The 24,938-nt window shown below is 39.2% G+C and overlaps 1 protein-coding gene and 1 long non-coding RNA gene across 3 annotated transcripts in view; one reads left to right on the top strand and one right to left on the bottom strand.

Moving 5' to 3' along the window:
* LOC144031093 (uncharacterized) overlaps positions 1-20,300 on the top strand; it is a 25,040-nt gene extending 4,740 nt beyond the window's left edge. Inside the window, exon 4 of the long non-coding RNA XR_013287437.1 lies at positions 19,961-20,300. This is a non-coding gene — a long non-coding RNA (uncharacterized LOC144031093). The remainder of the gene's footprint in view (positions 1-19,960) is intronic.
* qkia (QKI, KH domain containing, RNA binding a) overlaps positions 17,910-24,938 on the bottom strand; it is an 85,387-nt gene continuing 78,358 nt past the window's right edge. For both annotated transcript variants that reach the window (XM_077537827.1, XM_077537828.1), the window contains exon 8: positions 17,910-24,938. In XM_077537827.1, coding sequence (XP_077393953.1) covers positions 24,922-24,938 — 17 coding nt within the window. In that variant the 3' untranslated portion in view covers positions 17,910-24,921.

Below are 24,938 nucleotides of genomic sequence, written 5' to 3'. Positions count from 1 at the left end.
TTCATACATAACATAATTCAAAATGCTTCACATAGAGTCGCAGCCATTTTCACTGATGCAACCCCCTTCGCTCACGGCTGTTTTACTGGATTTTGACTGATGTTCGCAGCAATTAGCATTAGAATATCGTTAAGATTCATTATTATTCACATTCCTGCTGAAAACACTAACCAAAAAGAGCTTGTTGCAACATGGCCCTGCCTGATCTCTTATCTCTCTGTAGCCACCTGTTGGCCGTTTTTTTTTTTTTTTTTTTTTTTTTTTTTGTAGTAACTACCATTGCTTTAAAACACCTCTCAATGTCAGAAGCTGCATCAAAGCCTTCTGTATGCTCTTGCATTAAAAAAAATGTTTTGGGGAGGGAAGGACAAAGTATTAAAAAACATGTTTCCACGTTTTTAGGTTTGAATGAGTTAAGAATACAACACAAACAGTCAAAAGTCATTTAAAACCAAAGTCAGTAAATAAAAAATAGCTTACTGAAATTACAAAAAGATTGTACTGTACAAAAACAAGATTTGTTTTGAACCTGGATTTTAAATATTTACACTTCATTTGAATGTTTTGAATCTGTATTCATTAATTTTATTCACTTTGCTGATAAAGGATACCAACAAATCGGCGGATCGTATTATACAGAACTACAGAGAGGTGGGTGAGGGGTTGGTTGTTTTAGGGTTGATTTTTGGGGTGCGTATTATTCATAGGATTTTATGGTAATGGATGCCCATTATAAAAATAAAAATAATAAAATCTTGAAAAACACTGATAAACTGCAAATACACCTTTTCCACAAAAATAGGATTAGGTTAAAAAAATAAAATAAATAAAAATAAACAATTAAAAAAAATAGTTAATAATATATATAAAAAAAAAAAAAGTAGCATTCACGTGTCAACATGATTTATGATTTTAGATGTAAAGTGTCTGGCGTTCGACACATCTGTCTTTGTCTCCCCCCATGAGGAACATATCTCCATGGACTTGAAGGTAAATTCCAAACAGATGTGGCCACGGTCATGTGAGCACAAAAGTTTGTAAAAAGACAACTCTACAAAGAGTTAAAGGAGAAATTGTCCAAACAAAAGTTGAAAGAATTCATCTGTAGCCCCATTCGATTTGCTATCGTTTTCATTTTCTATTCCTTTCAAAAGTATTTCTGTGTAATGTTTCTCCAGTGACTCATTGAGACGTGTCTTCGGTAATGGGAGCGGAGATGTTATTCCAATAAACACTTTTGGCTGTCAAATGGAGGCGTCAGGGTTTGGTGTTATTTTTTGGCGCTACCAAGGGGGGGCTTCCCAGCAGCACCGCTACAGGCCCATCTGTTCTCTATTGGCGCGCTGACCCGCACCGCAGCTGCCCTGTCACAACTTTGTTATTTAAAGGTACAGCGCGACCCGCCATCTGCACAGCCGTTTGATGAAGATGGCGGCAACGCGACGGCAGTTGTTATAAATTATGCGCTCGTCTCCATGACTTAAGTCCGTATCGATCTGGGCTCCCCTGGCAGTCGAAAACGTGGGAGGGCATCGGCCTTGAGGATTTGTATTCATTTTGTGTTTTCTGTAACTCAGTAGGTGGTGGTCAAGGCCAGGAGGGCCTCTGGGCTAAACACTACCAGAGGCCCAACTTCTAATATTTGTTCAATGATTTTCTAGAATTTATTCCCAACAGTCTATCTTTTGTGGATGTCTGATTTTATTGGGTCAGATTTCAGCCTCTATACGTACTACAGGATATTCAACAATGTTACTGTAAGGGTATCAAGGTCAGACATTATTGGTGGTCTGGTGGCATTGATGTCACTTCAGCTTGAAGTCACAAACCGATGGCCGGACATTCTCCTTGAAGATTTTCTGGTAAAAAGCAGAATTCATCGTCCCATCAATCACAGCTAGACGTCCAGGTCCTGAAGAATCAAAGTAGTCCGAGACCTGTTTGTAATGTTCTTTTTATGAACTTCTCACCTTTTTTTTTTTTTATTTGTATTTTTGCGCAGTCTCTTACATATTGTTGATTCATGAATTCTAACCCGACAAGCTTGCTCTGATTTAGTTGGTTGTTACACTCGTTCAAGCCCAAAAACATATACTGTAAATATGTTTTTAATACTTTGTCCTTCAAGCCCAAAATGTATTTATACATTTTTATATGTTTGTTTTTAATGCTAGAGCAAACAGAAGGCTTTGGTACAGCTTCTGTCATGAAGAGGTCACTTAAATCAATGGTAGTTAATATAAAAAACGGCCAGTAGCTGGCAGCAGAGTATAAGAGATCAACCAGGGCCATGTTGCAAAAAGCTCTTTTTGCCAGTGTTTTCAACAGAAACTTAGTTATATATTCTAATGCTAATTGCTGCAAAATGGAAAGAGATACAAATATACATTTTTTTTTTTCCTGGTGAAAGAAGATTCCATGTTTTTATAGTAATAGAACAGAATATTCTGGAGACTGTGCAAAATCCAGTAAAACAGCTGGCAGCGAAGGGGGTTGCTTCAGTGAAAATGGCTGCGAGTGAATGCGTTACCAACATATCTACGTATCATTTTTCAAAAATCGTTTCCAGTTTACTACTTTTTGTGGAAACTTTATTTGTACATACGCCGCCATTGTTGTTTTCGTTGCAACACATTTAGTGCGTAGTGATGTAAAATGGCAGCTGGCTCTGTGCCGAGCAATGCGAAACAGGTTTAAAGAATAGCAAGGTAAGCATCCGTAGCGTTCCTAAAGAGAAGATCAAGAGCATGTTGTTTCTGTAGGAACACTACGAAGCTATGCTAACAACCAAATAAATCAGAACAAACTTGTCATTACAGTCGGGGTTCTTTTTAACTGAGGCAAGGGAGGCCTGCAGTTCTTGCGTTCCTTTGTGACCTCCTGGATGTGTTGTCGCTGTACCATTCGTTTATTTATTTATTTATTTTTTAGGCCGTCCACTCCTAGGAAGGTTCTGAGTCAGTGTTGTGGGGGGGAAAAAAAAAAAAAACACCCAAAATTATGTGCAAAGTAAATCCTTTGATGCTGGTAGAAGTGAAGTTTTTTGAGGTCAGAAAAGACGCCAGTTTGGAGCACATTATTCTGGAAGGTTTTTCGTCCGACTCCAAATTGCATAAACTTTTGAAGCGCTGTAACTTGGAGGCAGCTTTGTACAAAGTCTGTGGAATGTAATGTCATGGCCTCATTTGACTTCAATGCTACCCTCACTTCGTCTCTGGATGAATCTCAACTAAAAATGTCCTCATTCAGAAAAAAAATCAACTAAAAACGAGATACCGTTTCCAATGTGCTTCTCCTTGACTTTTTCTCGGGCCTGTACCAAATGATTGCTTTTTATTGTCTTCCTCGCACCATTTCCCTTCTTGCCTCCAAGTCATTGCCGAACTAAACTATCTCAAACGTCATTGGACTCAAATAATCAGTGAGTGATGCGGACCGTAAGGTGAAAGCGGCTGCCCTCGGGAGGTCTCCTGCCTGCTTATTTAAGGCAGTTTTTTTTTTTTTTTTATGTTTTATTGACAGGTTAGCGATGGCGTGGAGACGAGTTTGAAAAGAAGCTGCTGTCGTTATCTGTGGAACATTAGAGGGCACGAATATAGATTTTTATTTTTTTTTCATCCTTTCCACCTGGCTTGTGTGTGTGTTTGTGTGTTTTGCCCTGGCTCACCTCTTTCTGCGTCCGTCCTTGCAATAATCACAGCCATTCATATTGGATTTTACTTTGTGTGAAGGTGATGAGGGCAGGGCGCAAAAAAAAAAGAAAAGGGGGAAAAAAAAACAAGGAAACAAAACAAAAAAACGATATTGGCCGTTTGCTGAAAGAAAAGGAAAAACGTCCTCACATTGATTTCCCGCGACAAAAAGGTGTCGAGTGGGGGAACACGAGGTGAAAAATAGAGAAATTTTCGAGCGAAACGTTGGCGATGGCAGTGGAGCGAAACATCAGGGGGGACCGGGGTCGAGAACTTGTCGAGAGAAAATTCACTGCACTGAATACCCAAGAGAAGCCGCTGTGTGTTTGTGCATCCTGCAATGCAAGCCTGATGCGAGGGGCTCAATAATGAGGGGGAATCGATAAACGTGCCTTCAAAAAAAGAAAAGAAAAAGGAACAAGCCAAAAATGTGAGGTCAGATTTTGCTGTTTTGTAGTATTTCAAGAGCCAACCTGAAAAACAAGACTAACTGAAAGGCGACAATACTTTCGTTACTGCACTTTCTTCCGATACTTTGTTGGGCTTTTGTTTCCACAAGTTGAAGTTAGCCTAGCCAAGTCACAACACAGCCTAGCTCCACACTTGTGGTAATTAAAGCATAATGTTTGCAAATTCAACAACATTAACAAATATGTAATACAATTATTAAATTAAGAAAAATGAGGCAACGGAAGATCTTTTTCTAATTTCGTCTTGTGATGTTTAGTATTTCCTAAAATAATGGCTTTAGTCATTTTTCCCTTCTTTTTTTCCCCCCAAAACACAAAATTATTAGTTTTCTTAGACAAAGCACATTTTGGTTGTGAAATACTGCTTTCCTTTTTCTTTTCTTTTTTTTAACCAATGAGATCATGGGGGGGGGGATCAATGATGTCATGATATTGCCTCAGTGCACGTACAGTTGATTGCTTCGCTGTCGTCGTTATTGCTTTTGAAATGCACGCCTGTTAGCTGCGCTGACTTTGACTGGGAGCCCCGCAGTTGATTTGCAAGCATGTGCCTGCACTAGGAGCACGCAGCCATCAATCAGCAGAAGACAGCGCAGATACAAATCACATTTGGACAAGAGGAGTTTCGGTACATGACATTTGGTTTAGCTGGGCCACATGTGAAAGTTTACCCAGAAACAGGTGGAGAGGAAGTCAGGTCGGGGGAGTCATTTCCCATCATGTCCATGTTATTGATGAGCTGCAGCCGTAGTGGGAAGCCTGCTCGCTGCTTTCCATTTTGAGTCTTCGCAATTCCACATTCAGTTGTAAGGTGCTTGGTGCAATTCTCCCCCCGTGATTGGCTTTCTTTTTACAGCGTCCATCCATTTGCAGTAAAATCTTAGTTCGCCACTTTGGAGACAGAAAATGTTCATTTTGGTGCATTGAGACAAGAAAAGTTCCAGGACTGGAGTCACAAAAGGGTTTTTCCAAGATCCCCACGTTGTCCATGTTGAATAAATAGACAACATAAAGATGGGTGATCCCAGAAGAATCCTTTTGCGACACCAGTCCTGGAACTTTTCTGACACAATTCGTACAATTTAAAAACAAACGTGCGATTCTGGATATGATTGAGTGCGCAAGAAAAGCATTGTGTTTCAAAAATAAACTATTTTGTAAAAGGTACTAGCTAGCTATTGCTAATAAAGCATCATGATATATTGCATCAAAACGCCAGTGTAGGCTATAATTTGATATGTTTGAATGACATAAGTGACAATATTCAATGATTAAGGCATAAGACGGCACATGCAAACGTCGTTAAAGGTTTCAAATTCATTCTTGATGACACTCACCACAACTAAGTGAGTTTCTGTTCATCAAGTTTTAACCCTCAAGACTTTAAGATCACCTCCATCCGTTGGCTTTTTCTCCAGTGGACGCCATTACAGCAACTTTCTGTAAGCGCTTTAGGCTAATTAATTTATGGCACGGCACTGTGACATCCTTTCAGCAATTACAATGTGGTCAAGTCGCTCTTCTTAACTCAAATTCACTCAGGTTGTTCGAGGACACGCCGAGGCGAGTTGAGGCGTCTGTGGAGAACCGCAAAGCCATGAGTGCTAATGTGTGTAGGATGACACACTGTTAAAAAAAAAACAAAAAAAACAAAACATAACTACGGGCTAAAGCAGTCATTTAAGTTACAAAAAAAAACTTTAAAATGTAAATTATTAAATTATTGACATTTATGACAAGTTGGCAAGCATATTAGTTAGCATAAGAAAGCTAGCAAGTTGTTTGCTCCGAAACAGTTTGCTGAATTGGTGACAATACAAGTGACAATTAGTTCTTATTGCTTTCTTGTGTAATGTGGGGAAGCCAATTTTCACAACAGCAAAACTTTAAGGGATACTTGACTCATTTAGCCATTCTCAGCAGTAAGAAGATAATATTTTGTCTCTAATTAATGTGATAACTTCATTTTCATGTGCAATTATTTTTAAAATAAATTTGGTCCCTTGCTGTGGACAGAACATGACGTCACACGTGCTCAGGAAACAGGAAACGAGCAACCATGGCTCAATTTGCTATGATCACATGACCAAATCCAGAATACAGGTGAGCTGTGATTCATCGTTACCTGTTTCCTCAGCATGCGTTATGTCATCTTCAGTTGACAGCGAGTGGCAGAATGTGTTTTTAAAAGTATTAATTGTACATGAAAAATAATGAAGTAAGTTTCTGCATTGACAGACCATGTAAGAAGGCGGGGCCTCGGGTAGAAACACAAGTCACAGAGTAATGGAAGAATGCATGCTGACTTGAGATAACATTTTGAAATCGGGGCCTGTGAAAAAAAAAAAAATCTGAAACACAACGCTATACTTGCAACATTAACCGCCAACCCCCCCTACAGGCGAGTGGTCTTTTTCCTCGCTTGTTGTGTAGCGCCCGTCCACACACTTTGCAGTAATTAAAGCTGGATGGAGCCCTATCAAGTAAAGCTGCTTATGTTTTAATGCAGTCGGGCGGACAAGGGGGGGCGTTGGCAGAGGGGTGTGGGCAACATGGCATGCAGCCTTTGTGCATATAATCCCCCCCACCTTCCCTCGTGTCCACGAGAGAGGGATGGAAAGTGTGTGTAGGGATGTAGGGGGTAGGTTGTCACGCTCTGGCATTCAGACAAGTTAAAAAGCATTTGATCGTGCGTGCGTGTGATTTCCGAGAGGGATTCGGTTCATGGCAGATAGACTTCACTGGGCAACGCTATTGTTTAAAATGCTCTGTGTTGCGCAGATCAGCTACAGTAAGCAGAGTGACCACGCCACTTAAATCCAACTATATGCACACATATGGTCAGTGGGTAAAGCATGGGGTGTGATTGATGTGTAAAATTGTCAGGAAAACACTCGAGAGTATGCTCCTACACTTGATAGAATATTTGAGATTTGATGAAGCAGCATGTGGTTTTCACCTGAGTGGTTCTCAAAATTCTTACACCAAGTTTGTTTTTAGGCCACTCTTCGTGTTACACCGAGTGCAGTCAGGGAACTACTTGCTTAATAGGCATTTTAGCTGTCATTTCCTGTTTTTGTTTGCCTTCAAACATCAGCCATATATCATTTTTTTCTGATTCTGATAAATGATTCCTGCGCTTAAATAAATCCACACCACTTTAAGTGAACACTGTTGCCGTAGTGTTGACAAGAATCCTGCTTGGAGCTTGATAGGACAATTTGAGTGCATTTCGCGTTCTTGTTCTTAACTCTGAACTTCCTGCAATTCCAAAAGCAGTCTGGCTCATTAAGAACGAGTCTTTTGCTGCTTGGAGAGAGAATGATTGCAAAAAAATTTTTGTCGTCGATTTTCACGGTCTACTTTTCTTTTAGTGGTGAACTTGGAACATGCTGTTTTCGTATAACAGGGACTGCCAGTGACACAAAACACTTTATATCGCAAACCATCTTTCCCCATTTAAATGAATGAATGGAAAATCGGAAATGCCATTCACCCATTCCCATCTCCCCAAAAATATCAACAAAAAATGTTATTCATCTGATTTTTAATGAGAATTGACCTGTGAGTATTGCAATATTACCTTTCTATATGTTTTGAAGCAGTGTATGTGTTCATATTTATCTTAAAGGATAAAAGATAACGACGCTGTCACATTCATGCTTATTGTTAGACCGCATGCCTATGGAGTTTCCCATATGTTAGCATGAAGGAGGCTATGTGCTTGTTTTAAATACATAATGTGTAATTCTCTCACAACAAACTTCAACTGAGAGTGACAAGAAACAGCTTGAAGCTTATTTTTTTGGATGCTTTATTAATATATCTGCCAAACACTCAAGAGTATACAGTGCTCATGTCTTAAGGCACAACTTTATATAAAATCTATTAAGCTCAACATTTCTAGGGAGTCGTTAACTTCTTGTGATTTTTCACTATTTGCATGTTTGGTCCCTAACCCTTACGAATACTCTAGCTGGCCACCGAAACGCATGTTGCTCGCCATGACATTTGCTAGCATAACGGCTGCTAGCCAAACACTGAGCTGTGTGTGTTTGTTCATGGAGCAGTGACTCAGAATGTGAGGGAATGGTAATTCTTGTTCCGTAGCAAAACAATTTAAATCCCCCAGCATCCTCAGCGGCGGCGCGGCATTGCCATATCATCTCTAATGAGCCAGTGAAGCTTGTCCTTTAGATTTAAGAGAAGCAGAAATCTAACACTTGAGAGGAATGTGACTTTCTGTGCATAACACAAGCCAGAGTGAACCTGAAGTGCCTGCTGTACTACTTTTTTTTTTTTTTTTTTTTTTGCTGACACTTCTTTGATGCTAACCTTCTCTTGCTTTTTAGGTGGAATATTTGATATTCTTTCCCCAATGCGTTTGATCCGTGAGCTCAGTGAGGGGGTATTAGACTACCCCAGGGATCAATAACACCCCTGCCTGGTCAATTCATTAGAGGCGGGCAGTGATTAATTAAGCTGTCCTGGCCGTCGGAAGGCAGGAATTAACAGTTAAAAAGAGCGGTGGGAGAAAGGAGGCGGGTGGCTCGCGGTGGCGAAACGTGAAGCTCGGACGGGAAGCTGACGCATCCTTGAAAGGGAGGAGGAGGAGGAGGAGGAGGGTCTGACAGGTTAGCCATTAGCAAGCATGTGTTGAAGAAAATAAGTGCTTTTTTTTGGGACACTTTTACACAAATAGTGCTAAAATATAGTCCAAAATGCGGCATAGAAGTCATAAGAGGTCACAGGGTGCCTTGACATAGCCTGCACCTGTTTTTGCTGAACATTTGTACTTCAGAATTAAAAAAATATTACGACAATGTTCTTGGCTTAGGTCAGCATTGACCATAACATACTATATAGAGGACTGCCTTACACGTTTTTGGTGATATTAGCTGTCATTCGGCCATTTTTATTTTTTTTTTCTTGGACTTGCGGACACAAACTTGTTCTATCGTAGCAGCTAGCTAGCACTTAGCTAATCTGGGAGGCTTCAACTCGCTGAAGTCATGATAAAGGTGTTGATGAAAAGCCACGATGGCCTTTATTAATTGACTACTTAACAGTTTTAAGATAATGCTTATTAGCCGGCTAAACATTCCCATACAAATGTAAACACTTCCAGATGTGTGTTTCATATGACTGTCAATCAACCTGTGGACACGAGTACAAGGGACAATATTTCTCATTGGAAAATTTTGATTCAACATTTGTTTTTAACATTCACATATCTGAATCACAACCAATTTGTGCACAAAAAAGTATCACTGTTGTGCACCAAAATAACTCATCATTCATCATCCATTTCCTTGACGTCAACACGATCGCTCATCTTCTCAACACATGCTAGCACAAAGGTGCGCGCGTCAGTGCTAAGACATTAGCATAAAGCTGAAGGGATCCAAATTACGGGCCCTTTCAAAGCCTCGCCAGCCAAATTGGGGAGAAATTACGAGGTGGCTGTTGCAGAGGGCTGACGCCTGCATAATTGCGGCGTGCGGCGTCGCTTGGCACGCCGAAGAAGAGGAGGAGGAGGAAGAGGAAGAGGAAGAGGCGGCGATGCATCTCGGCTGATTGCTGCTATTTAGCTCCTTCATCGTGATTGCGCTCACGCCGCCACCGGGTGACAGGTAGCTGTTAATCCTTTCACGTGGCTCGTTTGTCTTTCCTCCGAGGCCGCCGCGTCTTGTCAACTCGACGCCAAGTCAAAGTGCTTCATTTGGGATGCGACAATAGGAGATGAGCCGCTAAACGAGACTCTGGCGGCGTTCGTTAGCTAACAATGTATGCAGGTCAGTCGCATAGTGCAAATACTGTTACTGTTCTTAATTCTTCCGTACTTTGTTTCGGGTCAATTTTGACCTGGACCAAGAATGTCTTCATAATCATTTTCTGTAGCAAAATGTCTGTCTTTAATAAATGGTTAATTCATCTTTAACCACCATCCCTGTTGAAAAAAATAGAATCGACAAATATACTCGTCAATGGCAGTGAATGAGTGTTACAGAAAGTGATTGGAAAATCCTTCATCATTGCAAGATAAGGACACAAAAAGATTCTGCCAAAACGAAACCTGGAAGATTTGAAACTAGCCAAATGAATCTCCCGAGCATTTATTTTTGTTACAGCTAATTTTATCTTCTAACTTGTGTGTCAGATCAAGAAGACAAAACTTTGAGATGACAGCTGTCATGTTCATCTCTTGTCTCATATTTTGATGTCCCAATTTTTTCAGTCTACAAGAAAAATAAGGAAACTATTCAGGTAACAATTTGCTAGGAACTGAGTGGTTGGTTTCTGTGCCGGCCTTGACAGCAGGTAACTTGAAGACCTAATCCACCACGACAGGATAAAGACACCCCTTATTTCCTTTCATTGATACCCTCGGGGGGGGGGGGTCTAATCAGTCTTGCACAAATAGGACGATTCGGGCTTGTGTGGATGGAGCGCATCCTCACACAATGGCAGCACAAAGAGACAGGATGGACTTGTAAGTGCTGGCAGAATGTTTGAAATAATAAAGGCACAAGGGCCTTCATGAATAGACTATTATGGAGCCGTGAATGGAGGCTTTTCGCTCTCTGCCTTTTGCCTACGATAAAAATCCTCCCCCTTCCTAAAAACAGTGTGCGCCTTTTCCCTCGGGAAATAAAAGGAGACCCGAGCGGAGAGGAATGGGAGCAATATGGCCACATTAAAGTTTGACTTTTGGAATTTGAGGCCAATTATGTGACTGAATTGAGAGACTGTTACCAATGTAGAATGTACACCAAAAAACGCGTTGTGATTATTGAAGATTTAGATGCTTTTCCATTGTTTTGAGTATAATATTTACTGTTTGTGCATTTGTGTTGCCAACTGAATATGGCCGACTTTACAATTCCAAAAGTTTTATAATGCACATTTACACGACATCAGTATTTCAGTCTAAACACGATAAAAACAATACTTGGAATGAGACCTTCACTGTGCGATAATCTTGAAATGATTACAAAGCAATAGCAATAATAATTGATGCCCTGTGATTGGTTGGTAACCAGTTCAGAGTGTACCCTGCCTATTGCCTGACGACAACTAGCTGGGACAGGCTCCAGCACGCATGCTAACCTCACAAGGATAAGCGGATATAGAATAATAATCGATGATGAAAATAAGAGGTAGAGAGAGATGTGTAGAGGCTTAAATGTTATTTCAAAGTTTTATCACAATTGCACAAATAAAATATATATATAAAAAATTGGAGAGAAAAAAAAACCTACGTCACCACAAAATAAGAATAAAAAAAATAAATAAATCTATTAGTAGAGTAGATAATACTACACAAATAAGACGGATTTAAAGAATGGAATATTACAAAAACAATTTTTTTTTTTTTTAGAAAAATCTGAAAAATTTGAATAGTACAAAAATTTCCTAAACAGAAATAAATAGGAAAAGTATTTGAAGTAAAAAAAAAAAAATAGATAAAAAAAAATCAGTACAGAAACTTTGTTGACATTCTAATCTCCATCATTGCTGTGCATTTGCTTCTTTTCAAAAATATTTTATAAAAATGTGGGGACAATATGCAGACATTTTCATATTATTATTATTATTATTATTTTATTTATTTATTTATTTATTTATTTATTTATTTTGGGGGGAGGGCCCGTCTGGAAAAATATATTCTAAAATGAGACCAGAAAAAAAGAAAAGAAAAAAAACATTTGAAAATATTTTCAAAAAACACTTGTCAAAATTAATTTGAAGTTTAGAAATTAAAAATAGAGCTAAATAATGAAATACGGTAGCAAAATAATTAAAGCAGATTTTTTATTTTATTTTATTTTATTTTTATTTTTTTTAAAGCAACAAAAAAGCGCAACCATCGGAAAACATCCATCCATCTATTTTCTAAACCGCTTATTCCTAAATTTGAGAACAAATATCTAATATGTAAAATGAAAAGGCAGTGTTCAATGATAGATGGATAGTCAGTGGATAGCTAGCTAGTTGCTAGCTATAGATGGATAGCTAGATCAATCGATCGATAGATGAGAAGAAGTCATGCATATCCGTGTGTCAATTATTTCAATCCACCTGAGTTTTGCATGTAGTTTGGAATTGCCGTCCTTGCTCTCACCTCCAACCCCACACAAGTTCAACATTTGCCCAATTGATAAGCAGCAGTGATGGAGCGTGCGGCGTGGCGCCTCGCCAAACCAGCGTGTTTATTTATAGCCATCAATATTTAATTGAGTTTACTCTAATCTTCCGTCAGCGCCCGCACACGAGTCTCCGCTCGCCCCTTCAAGTAGGAAAATTAATTGGAGTGCAGATACTGTAAGGAGGCTCGTCTTAATTGTTCGGGGAGAGCAGGTAGCGGCTCGAGTGCGCGCACATGTACACAGCATTCTTTTATTGAAAGTCCCTCATTACGCATCCTTTCACAAAATACTGTCACCCTGTTCATTTTTTTTTTTTTTTTACTGCATCATCACGATTAAGCTTCCGCTCAGCTAACAGTCTGCTGGTTCCAAGTAAATAAAAATGCAATTCTTGCTTGCGAGGCATCAACAAGTCATTGAAGATTTCTTTTGAAAATAGTTTTACTATTAGGTTTTGTTTCATATACTGAATATGGAGTATAATGAATGCAAAAATAAATTTTAAAAAACAAAGGTCACAAGTATGGGGTAAAAAAAAATAAAAAAATACTCAAACGACTGAACAAAGTGACTGAGAAAAAAAACATTGTATAATATATAACATGATATTAAAATTAAAACTTGATGCCAAGAATGATTAGTCATTCATAAGAATCAAAACATTCAGTGCCAATGACGAGTTGTGTCGTTTCTTTTTTTCATTGGGAGGTGTGGTTATGCGTCTGATGTGCTGGCCCTTTAAATAGCAAGCGCTTGAGGAGTGGTAATGAGCCAAACCACCAGCAGAGGGTAGCGGTGACCATTTTAGATCCCTCTGTTTGCTAACTATTTACAGTGGGAACTTCACGTTCAGGGCAGCTATGGCGACAGTCAAGAGTTTTTGACTTGGATAATCTGAAGCATACGCTCGATCCGGAAACACATATGTACAGAATTCATAAAATAAAAGTATGTGTGTGCCATAAATGTACAAAAAGTACAACAATCTAAGCAGTTTAGTGCAAGTCAGTTGATGCTTTCTATGTTTATCCAATCATTGACTTGTGAAAAGGAATATTCTGAAGCCTTGCTCTCCAGCTTACAAACTTAATAATGGGTTACCTTTTCAAGCGAAAATCAAACTTATTCAGAATACTTTGGGGGATAATACATCCGCCAAGTCTCTCCTGATAGAAAGTATACAACAATAGAGTGAGCGGCCTTAGAAGCCAAGAAGCTTTGTATTCGCGTTGTTAACCCGCAAGCCTCGCAGACAGCACACTCACTCAACATGTTTTTTGCCTGTCGCTTGAAGGCGGATAACAATCCATTAAGGCCACAAGAATGGAAGATGCGAGTGGGAAGAAAGGAGATAAGATTTACAATCAAAGATGCTGTGCATACTGGTGATGTTTTTTTAATTAGAAATTTATTAAGAGTCTTTATATCATCTCGTCTAAGCCGCCACGATCAGCATAATCCCTGTCCAAACAACACAGCATCAATCTGCGCCTCACGCGGAAGTATGATGCCAGCGATGGGAGGGAAAAGTGCGCAAATGATTGGATTTAGATTAGCGGGGCTCCACTTTTAATGGCTTTGAAGTAATACCACAACGCAGCCCAAAGTCGCCCAAGGCTTTTACACCACTCCGTGTGTGAGGGAACGAATGAGAGAGAGAAAGAGAGAGAGAGGGAGAGAGAGAGATATTTTGCTCTGCCTTTTTCATAAATTATTTTAAAAATATGTAGTATTTGAAATATTTTATCATTACTGTTATCTGATTTTATTTTTTTTTAAATTCAACGCAAAGCTATTTATTGCCTACGACAGCGTATTGGGGCCACATAAAAAAAATAATATTTTTTAGAGGGCGCGGTCAATATGATGAGAAAAAAAAAAGTGTCAATTTTGCCACTTTATAAAGTGGCAACTATGATATTGTTTGAAAACCCGACCGCAGACATTTTGCAAACTGTGACTTCTGTAGCGTGACACATGCGTTTCCTTTCTGTCGGCACTACACTTAACGTGTGACGAGAAAAAATTTGGCAAATTTGCCACTTTTTTCTCGCCATATTATGTTATTTTTATATATATATTTATATATATATATATATATATATATATTTATATATATTTCTACGTGGCCCTAATACGCCGTCGAATTATTTAGTCAATTATTTTTTCAAAATATTTTCTATTTTCAAACACCGTTGCATGTACATTTTAAATGAGTGAAAATATAATTTTTGAAAAGTTTTGAAACTAAGGCACTTATGAAAGTTATTACCTGTTTGTTTTCAGTCTTCTTTTAATGTTATAAAATTCTGTGATTTATGCATGTTTATTGCCATTATGAAAATGCAGACCATTTGCGTAAACACCACAATTTGATCACGACGCGCTCACAACAAAAGCCTATTTATTGTTCCCAAACAATACAAGCTCTTTAAACTTCAGACTTGACACACACACACACACACACACACACACACCCACACACACACACACACACACACACACACACAATCACACATAATACAAAACTTCTTTGCTTTCACCAGAAGGTCAGTGAACAAGTGCTCTGCATGCACTGGAAAGGCCACTTCTGTGTCTAATCCACTCTGGTCTCACATTGGTTACCCCGCTCCCCTTAAAGGGCATTTTTCATGCATACCAGGAGAAGGAGAGTGGGGGTGTGGGGGGTGGGGGTAGAGTTAGAGCGAGAGAAAGAGAGAGAACTTGCCTTGAGGCTACCACTGCAACATGCTACTTAGCGTTAGCATTAAGCTAGGCTAAGCTATGTGCTTGTTTTATCCGTGTAGAAGTCTTTGTTTTTATGTTTCATTTGACAGTTAACGTCAAACGGAGTGAATATGGAGGCGAATTATGCCTTCTGCCATCCAGTGGAAAAAATATTTAATCACTCAGCCTGTCTCTCATATGTCAGTAGCATCGAGATGAACAAAAAGACATCATTTGAAGCAAATACTAAATCATTTGTGGCCCGATTAAGTGATTTCCCGCAGCACAGTGGTTGGGAATGACTTCAGCCGACAACAGAGTTGACGAGCGATGTGGAGTCGAGTCCAAGTTGATAAGAACTGACATGGTCAAGTCCTCCGTGGCCTCTTTCTCCCTGGTGGAAACACACGAGCCGCTAGCAATTATCTCCGCTCCCAAATACACTTCCTCCTCCTACGGGAGCAAAAGAAAGAACGTTTGCCGCCATTTAAAGGACAAACGATAATCACACAGCACTGACTCTTATCCAAGTGTATTTACCGGAGAGAAAATAGAAACTAGCAGACGTAAAACCTTTATGCACGTTTTAAGTTACATTCACTTCGCTGCTTTAATAAGGTCACTGCTAATTCATTTGAAAAACAAAAAACAAAAAAAAACTAACTAAATAAAGTAAGCCCTAAACGAGAAACTGTTTGCAAAAGTGCCAAAATGTGCCATCGGTGTGGACAAAAAATACAAAGCGAATGTTGTGAATCTTTTGCCACTCCGGGGCTCATACTTGTGATTATTTGCACCTATCAAAAGGTGAGCAGGAAGTGTTCTTGAGAAGTTCCTTGGAGGGACTCGAGTGACTCTTGACAAAAAGAGAGATGCACACAAAGAGGCTACAAAGCATGTTAACTTTCAGAAACTCAAAGTGCTTGTACAATGTGGACTGTTTAAAAACAAAGGAAAAACAAAAAGTGGATCACTACCAAAACTATGAATTATGAGTCTATTTTTTTTTTTCTGACCATGTTTACACAATCACTTGTTGCTAGGCAGAATTCAACTGCACCAGACCCCAAGTGTACTTACTGTATATATTAGGGATGTAACAATATCAAAACATTGGGATATATCACAATACAATATTACAATATTGGTGGGAGGTTGGCCGCTCTGCGTCATCTTATTGGCTCAGTGGCGCAAATATTTTCTAAACTATAACATAACACCCCCCCATAACACCCCCTGTGGAGAAAACTACACCAGTCACCACTGATGAAAGGTGCGATTGAAAATAAAGGTTTGATTGATTGATTTTGTCACCCCCCCCAAAAAAAACAAAAACAAAAAACAAAACTTGCCCGCAATATCATGCAAATGGCGGCGCCACACAAAGACAGAAAGAAACAGCTGCACTGTGATGAATGCCCTACATTCATTCCACAGGAAGCCGCTTCATCTGTCACCACTGATGCAACCCTTCCACTCGAGCCTTTCAAACGCGCGCGCGTGCACACGCAGCTGCGCTCGGCGACAAATGCTCCTTTGATGCGCCTTCCTGGAGGCCAAAGGCGCCATCGCCATCACTTCCCCTCAAATTCCCGATCTCTCAATACTCTCCCACCCCCCCAATTCACAAACGCCATCATCCAACACACCCCAACTCTTCATCAACAGGCAGTAAGAGTGAGGACGAAGCGCATTTATAGAGGCCTACAATAATATATACTGATCAAATTTTAAATGTGAAGAACATAAGACAAAAAGTCAACACACCCCTTACAAAATTCTCATGGAAAATAAAATGACTTAACTAGGTAAAGAACAAATAAAAAGTGAAAACTCCACCCAGCTTCTACTTCGCACCTGCCCCCTGCAGGTCACCATGTGTTAAATCTGACTTTTTGAAAATGTGTTTTGTGTCGATGACTTACTTGTTTCTCCCAGACGACGACTTGTTGACGAAAATTTATCCCAAAAATTCCCAACTCGGAAATCTTCTCGGAACAGCTGTCATGTTGGTGGAATGGCTTGCTGTCCCAATACTTTTGTTCATGTTGTGGGCGGCGGCTTGTCAAACGGATCTTGTGCATTTTAGCACTAGTGGTAATCATTTATGACTTCTTTCATTATTTATTTACTTGCTTATTTTGTGCATGATGAATGGATGTCGTTTTTGCCATTGGACACATTGAATATCCACTTTGGGGGTTAATAATCTATTTTAGTGTATTATACTTTTTATCTCCATTTTTTATTTTTTTTTTTAAACCCAAAACAATTTGACCCACTATACTCTTTATTAAGAGCTGTATGATATATTGTTTGAATGAGATTCATCCCAGTATTTATGCTTTTTTTTTTTTTGGTGCAGTTTCATAGGTACCTAACAATTCTTAAATGCTTGAAGTGGTTCGTCACTTACAGTTGAACTTTACTGCAAAATTGACACATAAAATAGTTTACTGCAACTATTTACCTGCTCAAGCGTCTAAACTGTTTTGTCATTTCCACCAAAACAAACCCTTCATAGATGAATTTAGCCAATATTATCCTAAAACAAAATCATGCACCATCAAATTTTGTTTTCCATTTTGGCCAGAGCTCAAATAATTGATATGAAACACATAAGTTGTCTAGTTTTTGGCCTACGAACGTTGTTATTGTTCGTTTTTGAAGCTAAAATGAAAAGCTAGCTTTACTAGCTAGCACCCAGAAGATGACGTCTTCTTTCTATGACTTATTTAATCAGAAGTGAACTTCACCATTTGAGCTCTGGCTGATTGCAGCAACTCCAGTGACCTACCTTGAAGGTCAAACTGTCACCAAGACATCACAGAAAAAGAGAGGGAAAAAAAACAAAAAAACAAGCAGTCCAGTTGAGCAGTAAGATGAAACTCACACATGATTCTTTATTGCACACATTTTTTCCCTTTTGACTATTTTTTTTGGCGTGAGCAACAAAAAGTGTCATTACATGTTTTATTTACCTCATCAAAATTCTCAGTCTAGTCCTTTTAATTGTTAAAACAACACAAAAAGTATACTCCATACAATTAAAAAAAAAATCACAGATTTTAGTGCACCACTATAAGAAACTTCCAGTAAATATATATATCATAATAGTCAATTCTACTTTTAAAGCATAACACAGTGGAAAAATAACGAGCAAAAAAAAAAAAAAAATCCAGTGGGGCCATTTTTTTTTTTTTGGTCGACTGCGACCAACCTGCCGTTGAACTCACTAAAGGAATGTTTGTTAGCCAGAAACAAGTCAAGATGGACAGATGGGAAACGTTAGTAAATCAAAGACACTCAACGCCCCCGAGACGCGTCTTTTTCGCAAAGAGATGGCGGCAACGAGGGCATTACGCCATTGGCCGATGATGACCTAGCCTAGTCCAATAAGGAAGGCACAAAGTTGAAAATCGATCATTTGCTAGTGCGTCATCATATCAAGGCTTTTGATGATTTAAAGGGAGAGAAAAGTTGCACTAAAAGGATTTAGCAAGAAAAAAAAAAGACATCAGGAAAAAGGCACTTCTGTAATAATTTCAAAATAAGGCAGTAACATTTTGTGCTTTGGAGGACAACTTGACGCTCCAATCGAACATGCATTTCAATTTCAACTGGACGGAAACCTCGCTTAACATTCAAGGTCATGAAAATATTTCCTCCAATAGTGGCATTTATTTGTGGAAGGTGTTCATTTATAGAAACGTGAAGCCACTATTTGAGGAAATAAGACACCTAAAAAAACAGTAGCAGGTTTTGTGCTTTCTTTCTTCCACTAATCCAGTCTTGACAGGAGTTCTTAATAATTCACTTAATTTCCTATGAAGAAGATGCTAACGCTGATGTTAGACACATTTAATCCCTGTTGTGCGCTTAAAGAGGACAAACTGAGCGATCGTTTTTTCTTTTTTGTCGGGAGGATTTAACCCAAAAAGAAAAAAACGAGGTAACAAAGTGTGTAGGCGTCCCTGGCAATGATAATAAGGATTAATAATGAAGTTAATCTTTTCCCGTGTGTGTCGTGACAAAATGTCGAGTGGCGGAGGAGGAAGAATTAAAAAGCCAGGGATGACGCAGCAGTAGAATGACACGCTGGCAGTGCTTGAGACAAGAAACAAACAACAAAAAGTTCGACGCAACAATAAATACAAGCTAGCTGGAATCCATATTGGGATTTAATAAGGGGGGGAAATGGTCGCTTTGATCCCAAAGTACTTCATACTGGCCTATACTGCTGTTTGAACCTACAGCCTTTTAGGTTTATACTGTACATTTGATTATAAACAGTTGGGGTGAGCTTCAGGAGTTTTTTTGTTCAAGCTCTGACCTTGTGGAGCTAATTAGCGCTTTAGCTTTCACAACGACTCATCAAACTTGCTGCCATGCTCCGCCCACAGGCAAAAATGTCTACAATTGAGCATATCCATGAGAGGGACACATTTTCTAGAGCAAGTTTGTCTTTGATGGACCCCTGGAAATGGCACAAATGAAATGTGCAATGGTCCCTTGAAATCTTTTGAGACGGAATTGAAATTTGTCTACCAAATTGCATGTCCCAAAGGGAAACTTGCTAAGGGAGTGTGCATTTCTTCCGCGTTTGTGCCGGCATGGGTTCTTGAGACGTCTTTCTGGACACGTCTACCAAATTGACTGATCCGAAAGGGAAACTGGATTTCCAAATAATCCGAGATACGCTACTGACCCCTGATCTGCTTTAAGCATTACGGAGGGAGGCTCCCTAAAGGTATTAGCTGCTCGATCAAGAATGCGGATGATGCAAAGTGTTGAGCGGATAGGAAACAGCTGTGACGCCGGCATAACAAAACTCCCTTTTAATATTTTCACCAGTGATGAGTAGCTGTTCTTGCTATGTGAAATGAATTCTTCGCTACGCCGATTTTTTTGTGACTTTTAGGAGCGATCGAGGATCATCCTGCTACCTCCCAAGGTTGCGAGAGACACAGAAAGACGACAAAAAAATACAAGAAGAGTGATCTGGAGTGGAGACACAGCAGCGGTGTTTGTTGGCGAGGGCAAACAGGTATGAAGAGTGTCAGCAGATTTCACGTTTCAGCACAGAGGTGAGAAATGCGTGAGCAGGAGTGAGGGACGCGTATCAACTCGTGCACTTTCCAGTTAGGTGCTGGCTGGTGAGTGAAACCTGTTCTCATGGCAATTTAGTAGGATCTTGTACGGCAAGGCTCGCGTTGGAGGAAGAATTGTTTGACATTTCAAATTGATCAAAAATGGAGAATCCTCAGACAAAGGCTTCTTTTGCTGTTGTGTTACTTTTTTTCTTTGGGTGGGGGTGGGGGGGTTCACTTACCATTCAGTGAGGATTAACTGCGTCAATGATATATAGCAAGGAGCGATTGACAAAATATTTAAGTCAACAATATTTAAGTCCTACAACTCGCATTCGTCTCATTATTTACGATATCTCCACAATCCCAATTCACACTGACTGCGGAACGGATGCGGTGCGTTTCCCGTACGGACGCCGTAAGGCTAGAACACATTCCAGTCTACGTGTCAATTCACACCAGCTGCATCTGCGGAACGACTGCGGTGATACGGAAGGTTTCCGCAAGCTATTTTTTCCACATGCGGATTTTAATGAAGCTGAAGAAATTACGCGAGCCAGACAGGAAGTCGGGTGTCTCGTATCAAGCTAATCTGGTATATTTCAAAATAAAACCGTTTACAAACCCGTTTTTTGTTGGGGGGGAAGCTAGCATAACATGACATGAGTCGGACATTTAAGACAAAAAATGAGCTCAGAATAAATCAAACATGACTAAATAACACTATTTAAACACAAAACATACTTACCACCCATGGTAGACAGCCATGGTAAAAGTCACAGAAATAATGACAGTCCAAAAAGCATATCGATGTGACAACAGGCAAGCGTGGCTATTGTTTACAAAATAGGACTCTATATACACGGTTGTTATCACGAGAACTCAACTCTCCAGCGTGAATCCCACGTGATCTTATGGTCTGTCGGGAGCAGATTTCCGGACACGTAATGCACGCGGTGTGAATTGCAGTCCTTGCGGAAGCCGTGCGGAAAACACACCGCGTCCTTTTTGCAGCCAGTGTGAATTGGGCTTTACAGAGCAATCTACTCTCCTTTAACCCTTTCAAGTGTATAAGCCCCTTTGAACCCGGTACAGGTTCCTGATGAAGAGATTACCATCAATTTCAGGCATTTTCAAATTCCCTTTCGGCATTACCAGTTCCCTCTCATCATTAACCATATAAGCGATATTGTGCCATATTTTACAGTTTGCTATGGTTATTTCACAAACAAGTTATACGAGTAACTGCTAAATATTGCCAAACTTGAACGCTAAAATACATAAAAAAACAAACAAACAAAAAAACCCATTGTACAGTCATATCAAGAAAGGGTTTACAATTTTTCCTTCAAAACCAAAAACTAAATTTAATAAATTTAGGACAATATTCTAGTAGGCAAATTTTATTTATTTTTTTATTTATTTTAAATCACATTTCGTAGCAAAATTCCCTCTCGTAATTGGCCAATTATTAATAACCATGAGATAGGGTAAAATAATATCACCTACATTGATGTTTGATAGTTCCACATATTTTAGGCTAAACTTGGTGGCAAAATTGTTCATGAAATTTCCAAATTCTAAATGTCCTCGTCTCGTCTATTTGTTGCTACTTGAACTAGCAAAACCCTATACTGTAGCACAGCGTTGAAAAACAAAAATCGTCGAGATCGTAAACGTAACGTAAATGTACGATTTCCTACAAAACTTTCATGAGAACACGTCCGTGTGAGTGTTGATGTGTGTGCGTGTGTGTGTCCACGAGTCACCAGTTGTAATTAATTCTGTTAGTCCGTGAACCAGACCGAGTCAATACATTCATGAGACTGGTTAAAAACACAAGACAAAAATATCAGCGCGTTAGTAAAATTCTTACTAAGAATGTTTTATTAAAATAAATGCCAAGAGGTTAATAAGGAGAAAAAAAATAACAGCATACACCATGTAAAACTAAATATAGCAAGCATGTAAAAATACTTATGACAAGAGAAACTAATAAAAGTAGCTCATGAGTTAAACAAGCTGGGCATGAAAACAAAATATAACACTTCCCGATGTGTAAAAGTGAAGGGGGGGGGGGGGGTGCGGTAGGGAGGAGAGTCGGGTGGGGTCATAAAAAAAGCACTCAGAAACATGATTGATATACATATAAAATGAGATTAGAAAAATACATTATAAACCTGTAACAATGGCTGTTAATTACATTATCATACATGTATAGTAGGCAGGCCAGAGAGAATACGGTTTTTTTCTTTTGTTTTTTTTTCCTCCAACTTTTCACCACCTGATGGATGCTAACCAGCCACACAATGTAGCGCGTAACATTGCAGAGGGACTTCTCGTAATACTGTCAAATGCTGTACAGCCATTTCCACTTATATTGCATTTCAAATTGTCTAAATAACAATAAAGAGTAAGAATAATAAGAGTAACACTGAAAACAAAAGAATTTCATTGACCTTTTCGGCTCGATGAGAAAGCCATGAAAGTAATCGCGAAACATCGGCTGCGCCGTTCTATTACATTTTTTTTTTAATTCATTTTTTTAAACAACGGTGGTTATTCGTCGTCAAATCGCGGTTGTTTAAACCAATGCTGCTGAAGGTGAACAAATCATAAATGTATTTTTCTCAGCTCATGATGCATCCGACTGCATTGCTACTATCGGCAGCGCCGTTTCGTCCTATAGGAAGTACGGCACACGCACGCTTAAAAAAAATAAAAAATAAATCAGCTGATTCTCAAAAATCAAAGCCTGCTCACACAGCAGAGTAAAGGGCTGTCGAGTAAAAATTAAATCTCAGGAAGACGAAAAAAAAAACATGGCACATATTTAGCTGAGTCAGCTAGTTGGGCTTGCATAGAGTTAACGCGGGCCGCCGACGCCACGCTCCGCTCTGCGCCATCTTGGGTGGGTGCTGGCTTTTCGTTTTTACGGAACACTTCTCGCAAAAACTGACACCACTCTCGATAAGGCACTTTTTGTTTTTATTTGATTCCTTCCTGTTTTTTTTTTAATAGGAACTCTTCTTTCCAGTCAAGTCCAGGCCAACAGTACTTCCTCACCCACGTGTTTTTTTTTTTTAGTTTTGTCTTTTTTTTCAAACCAGATTTTGTATTTGCAAAGTATCAAAAGCTAAAATTGGCAAAAATAGAATTCATTTTTTCCTCTACTCCAGCACCCTGTACTGTAAAATTAGCAATTTTTTTTTTGTTCGCTTCTGTGTATGTATTTATATATGCAATGGCATTATGTACATTTTTATATATATTTATATTTATATATATAAGACGTATGTATAAAGCAATTTGAACAGGCAGGCATGGCTTTCACATCCTATTTTTTTTTGTTCTTGAGAGAGTCTAACAAAAGATACGAGAGATGTGACACATTGTGGATGCGCTTGCACGTTGGCGGGACACAAAATGGCCAACTAGTTATCCTTAAAAACAATTAAAATTGGCAAAAGGTGGGCGGGACCCTTCATTTCTATGATAATCCAAGGAGCTGTTTTAGTGTTTTTTTACCCCCCCCTCTGGAATAAAAAAATAAAATAAAAATAAAAAGTACAAAAAAAAAAAAAAAAAAAGTCAAATAAAGTCAAAAATGCTAACTGACTGGCTTTGAAGGCAGGCACGACAAATTCACGTTTCCAAACTTTTTCAAACAGCCTTCTGTGCGAGGCAGATGCATAATGGCAGATATTTCATCTTAAAAGTAGTAAAATCATCGGAAAAACCTTTGGCTAAATATGCACACATAATACATGATTTTTTTTTTCTTTTTTGTCTTTTTGATCACAGCTCAGCAAACTCATTGAGATCTAGTTTGTTCTAAATGCATCAGGCACTGTAACGTGGATGTAGTGTGGATGGCAAAGCCTCCAAAACACCCTACTTTCATTTGTAGTATTTCAAGAAATACAAGCATTAAAAATGAAATTAAGAAAAGCACACACGCATACGTAAACCCTTCATCCCAAGTTAGGCTCATCCCCGGTTTAGCAGCCTGCGTATTTTGTTGTCAATTTAGTCAAACAAAACAAAAGAGTGAGAACAGAAGAAACAAAAAACATACAAACTGTAACCCAAAAAAAATAATAAATGTAACAAACCAAAAGCATATTGTTTGCAATCGTTACAGCCATGCGGTTTTCAAACAAATCAAGACAGAAAAAGCTTTTTGTTGGGCTGGGCGAGGGCAAAAGGGCAGCACACCCAGAATGTGTCATAATTACAAATCGTAATGACAATTTCAACAAAGTTAAGGTGAGTGTTGATGTTCTCTTTCCTTCTGTTTCTTTTTCTTTGGGGTGGTTAACTGTGGACACCACCCCACCATCTTTTTTTTTTTTTTTTTTTTTGATGGGCTTTGTCATTCTAAAACCAAATGGTTGGCGTCCACATGTGACAAAATAGTGGGGCTGGGTGGCGGGTGGGTTCTCTGGTTGGCATCTTATTGCTATTTAACGTCAGTGCACATGTATGATTAACACCACAAACAATCCCACCCGCGGCGCGTGACTGGTGAAGAAAAAGAAAGAGAAAGAATGGGAACGGAACTCAATGAACAGAAGAAAAATGAGTAGTACACAACTTCATGTTGGTGTGAAGTTTTTTTTTGTTTGTTGTTGGTGTGTTAGGGTTGGCGCCTCCCTTCTCTTTCTTTCTCTCTCTTTAGTCACTGGGAGAGAGAGGCTAGCGAAAAGGCAAATTACCAGTTAACTGATCAGCAGGCAGGCTGGGGGCGGCTCGTCATTGGGTGAAGAGTTCAGAGGTCAGAAGGTTCATGTTAGTTGCCGGTGGCGG

Source organism: Festucalex cinctus, chromosome 12 (assembly GCF_051991245.1).
Source record: "Festucalex cinctus isolate MCC-2025b chromosome 12, RoL_Fcin_1.0, whole genome shotgun sequence".
NCBI lineage: Eukaryota > Metazoa > Chordata > Actinopteri > Syngnathiformes > Syngnathidae > Festucalex > Festucalex cinctus.
Note: the sequence above shows the minus strand (reverse complement) of the source record. Positions and strands in the feature narration are given on the sequence as shown.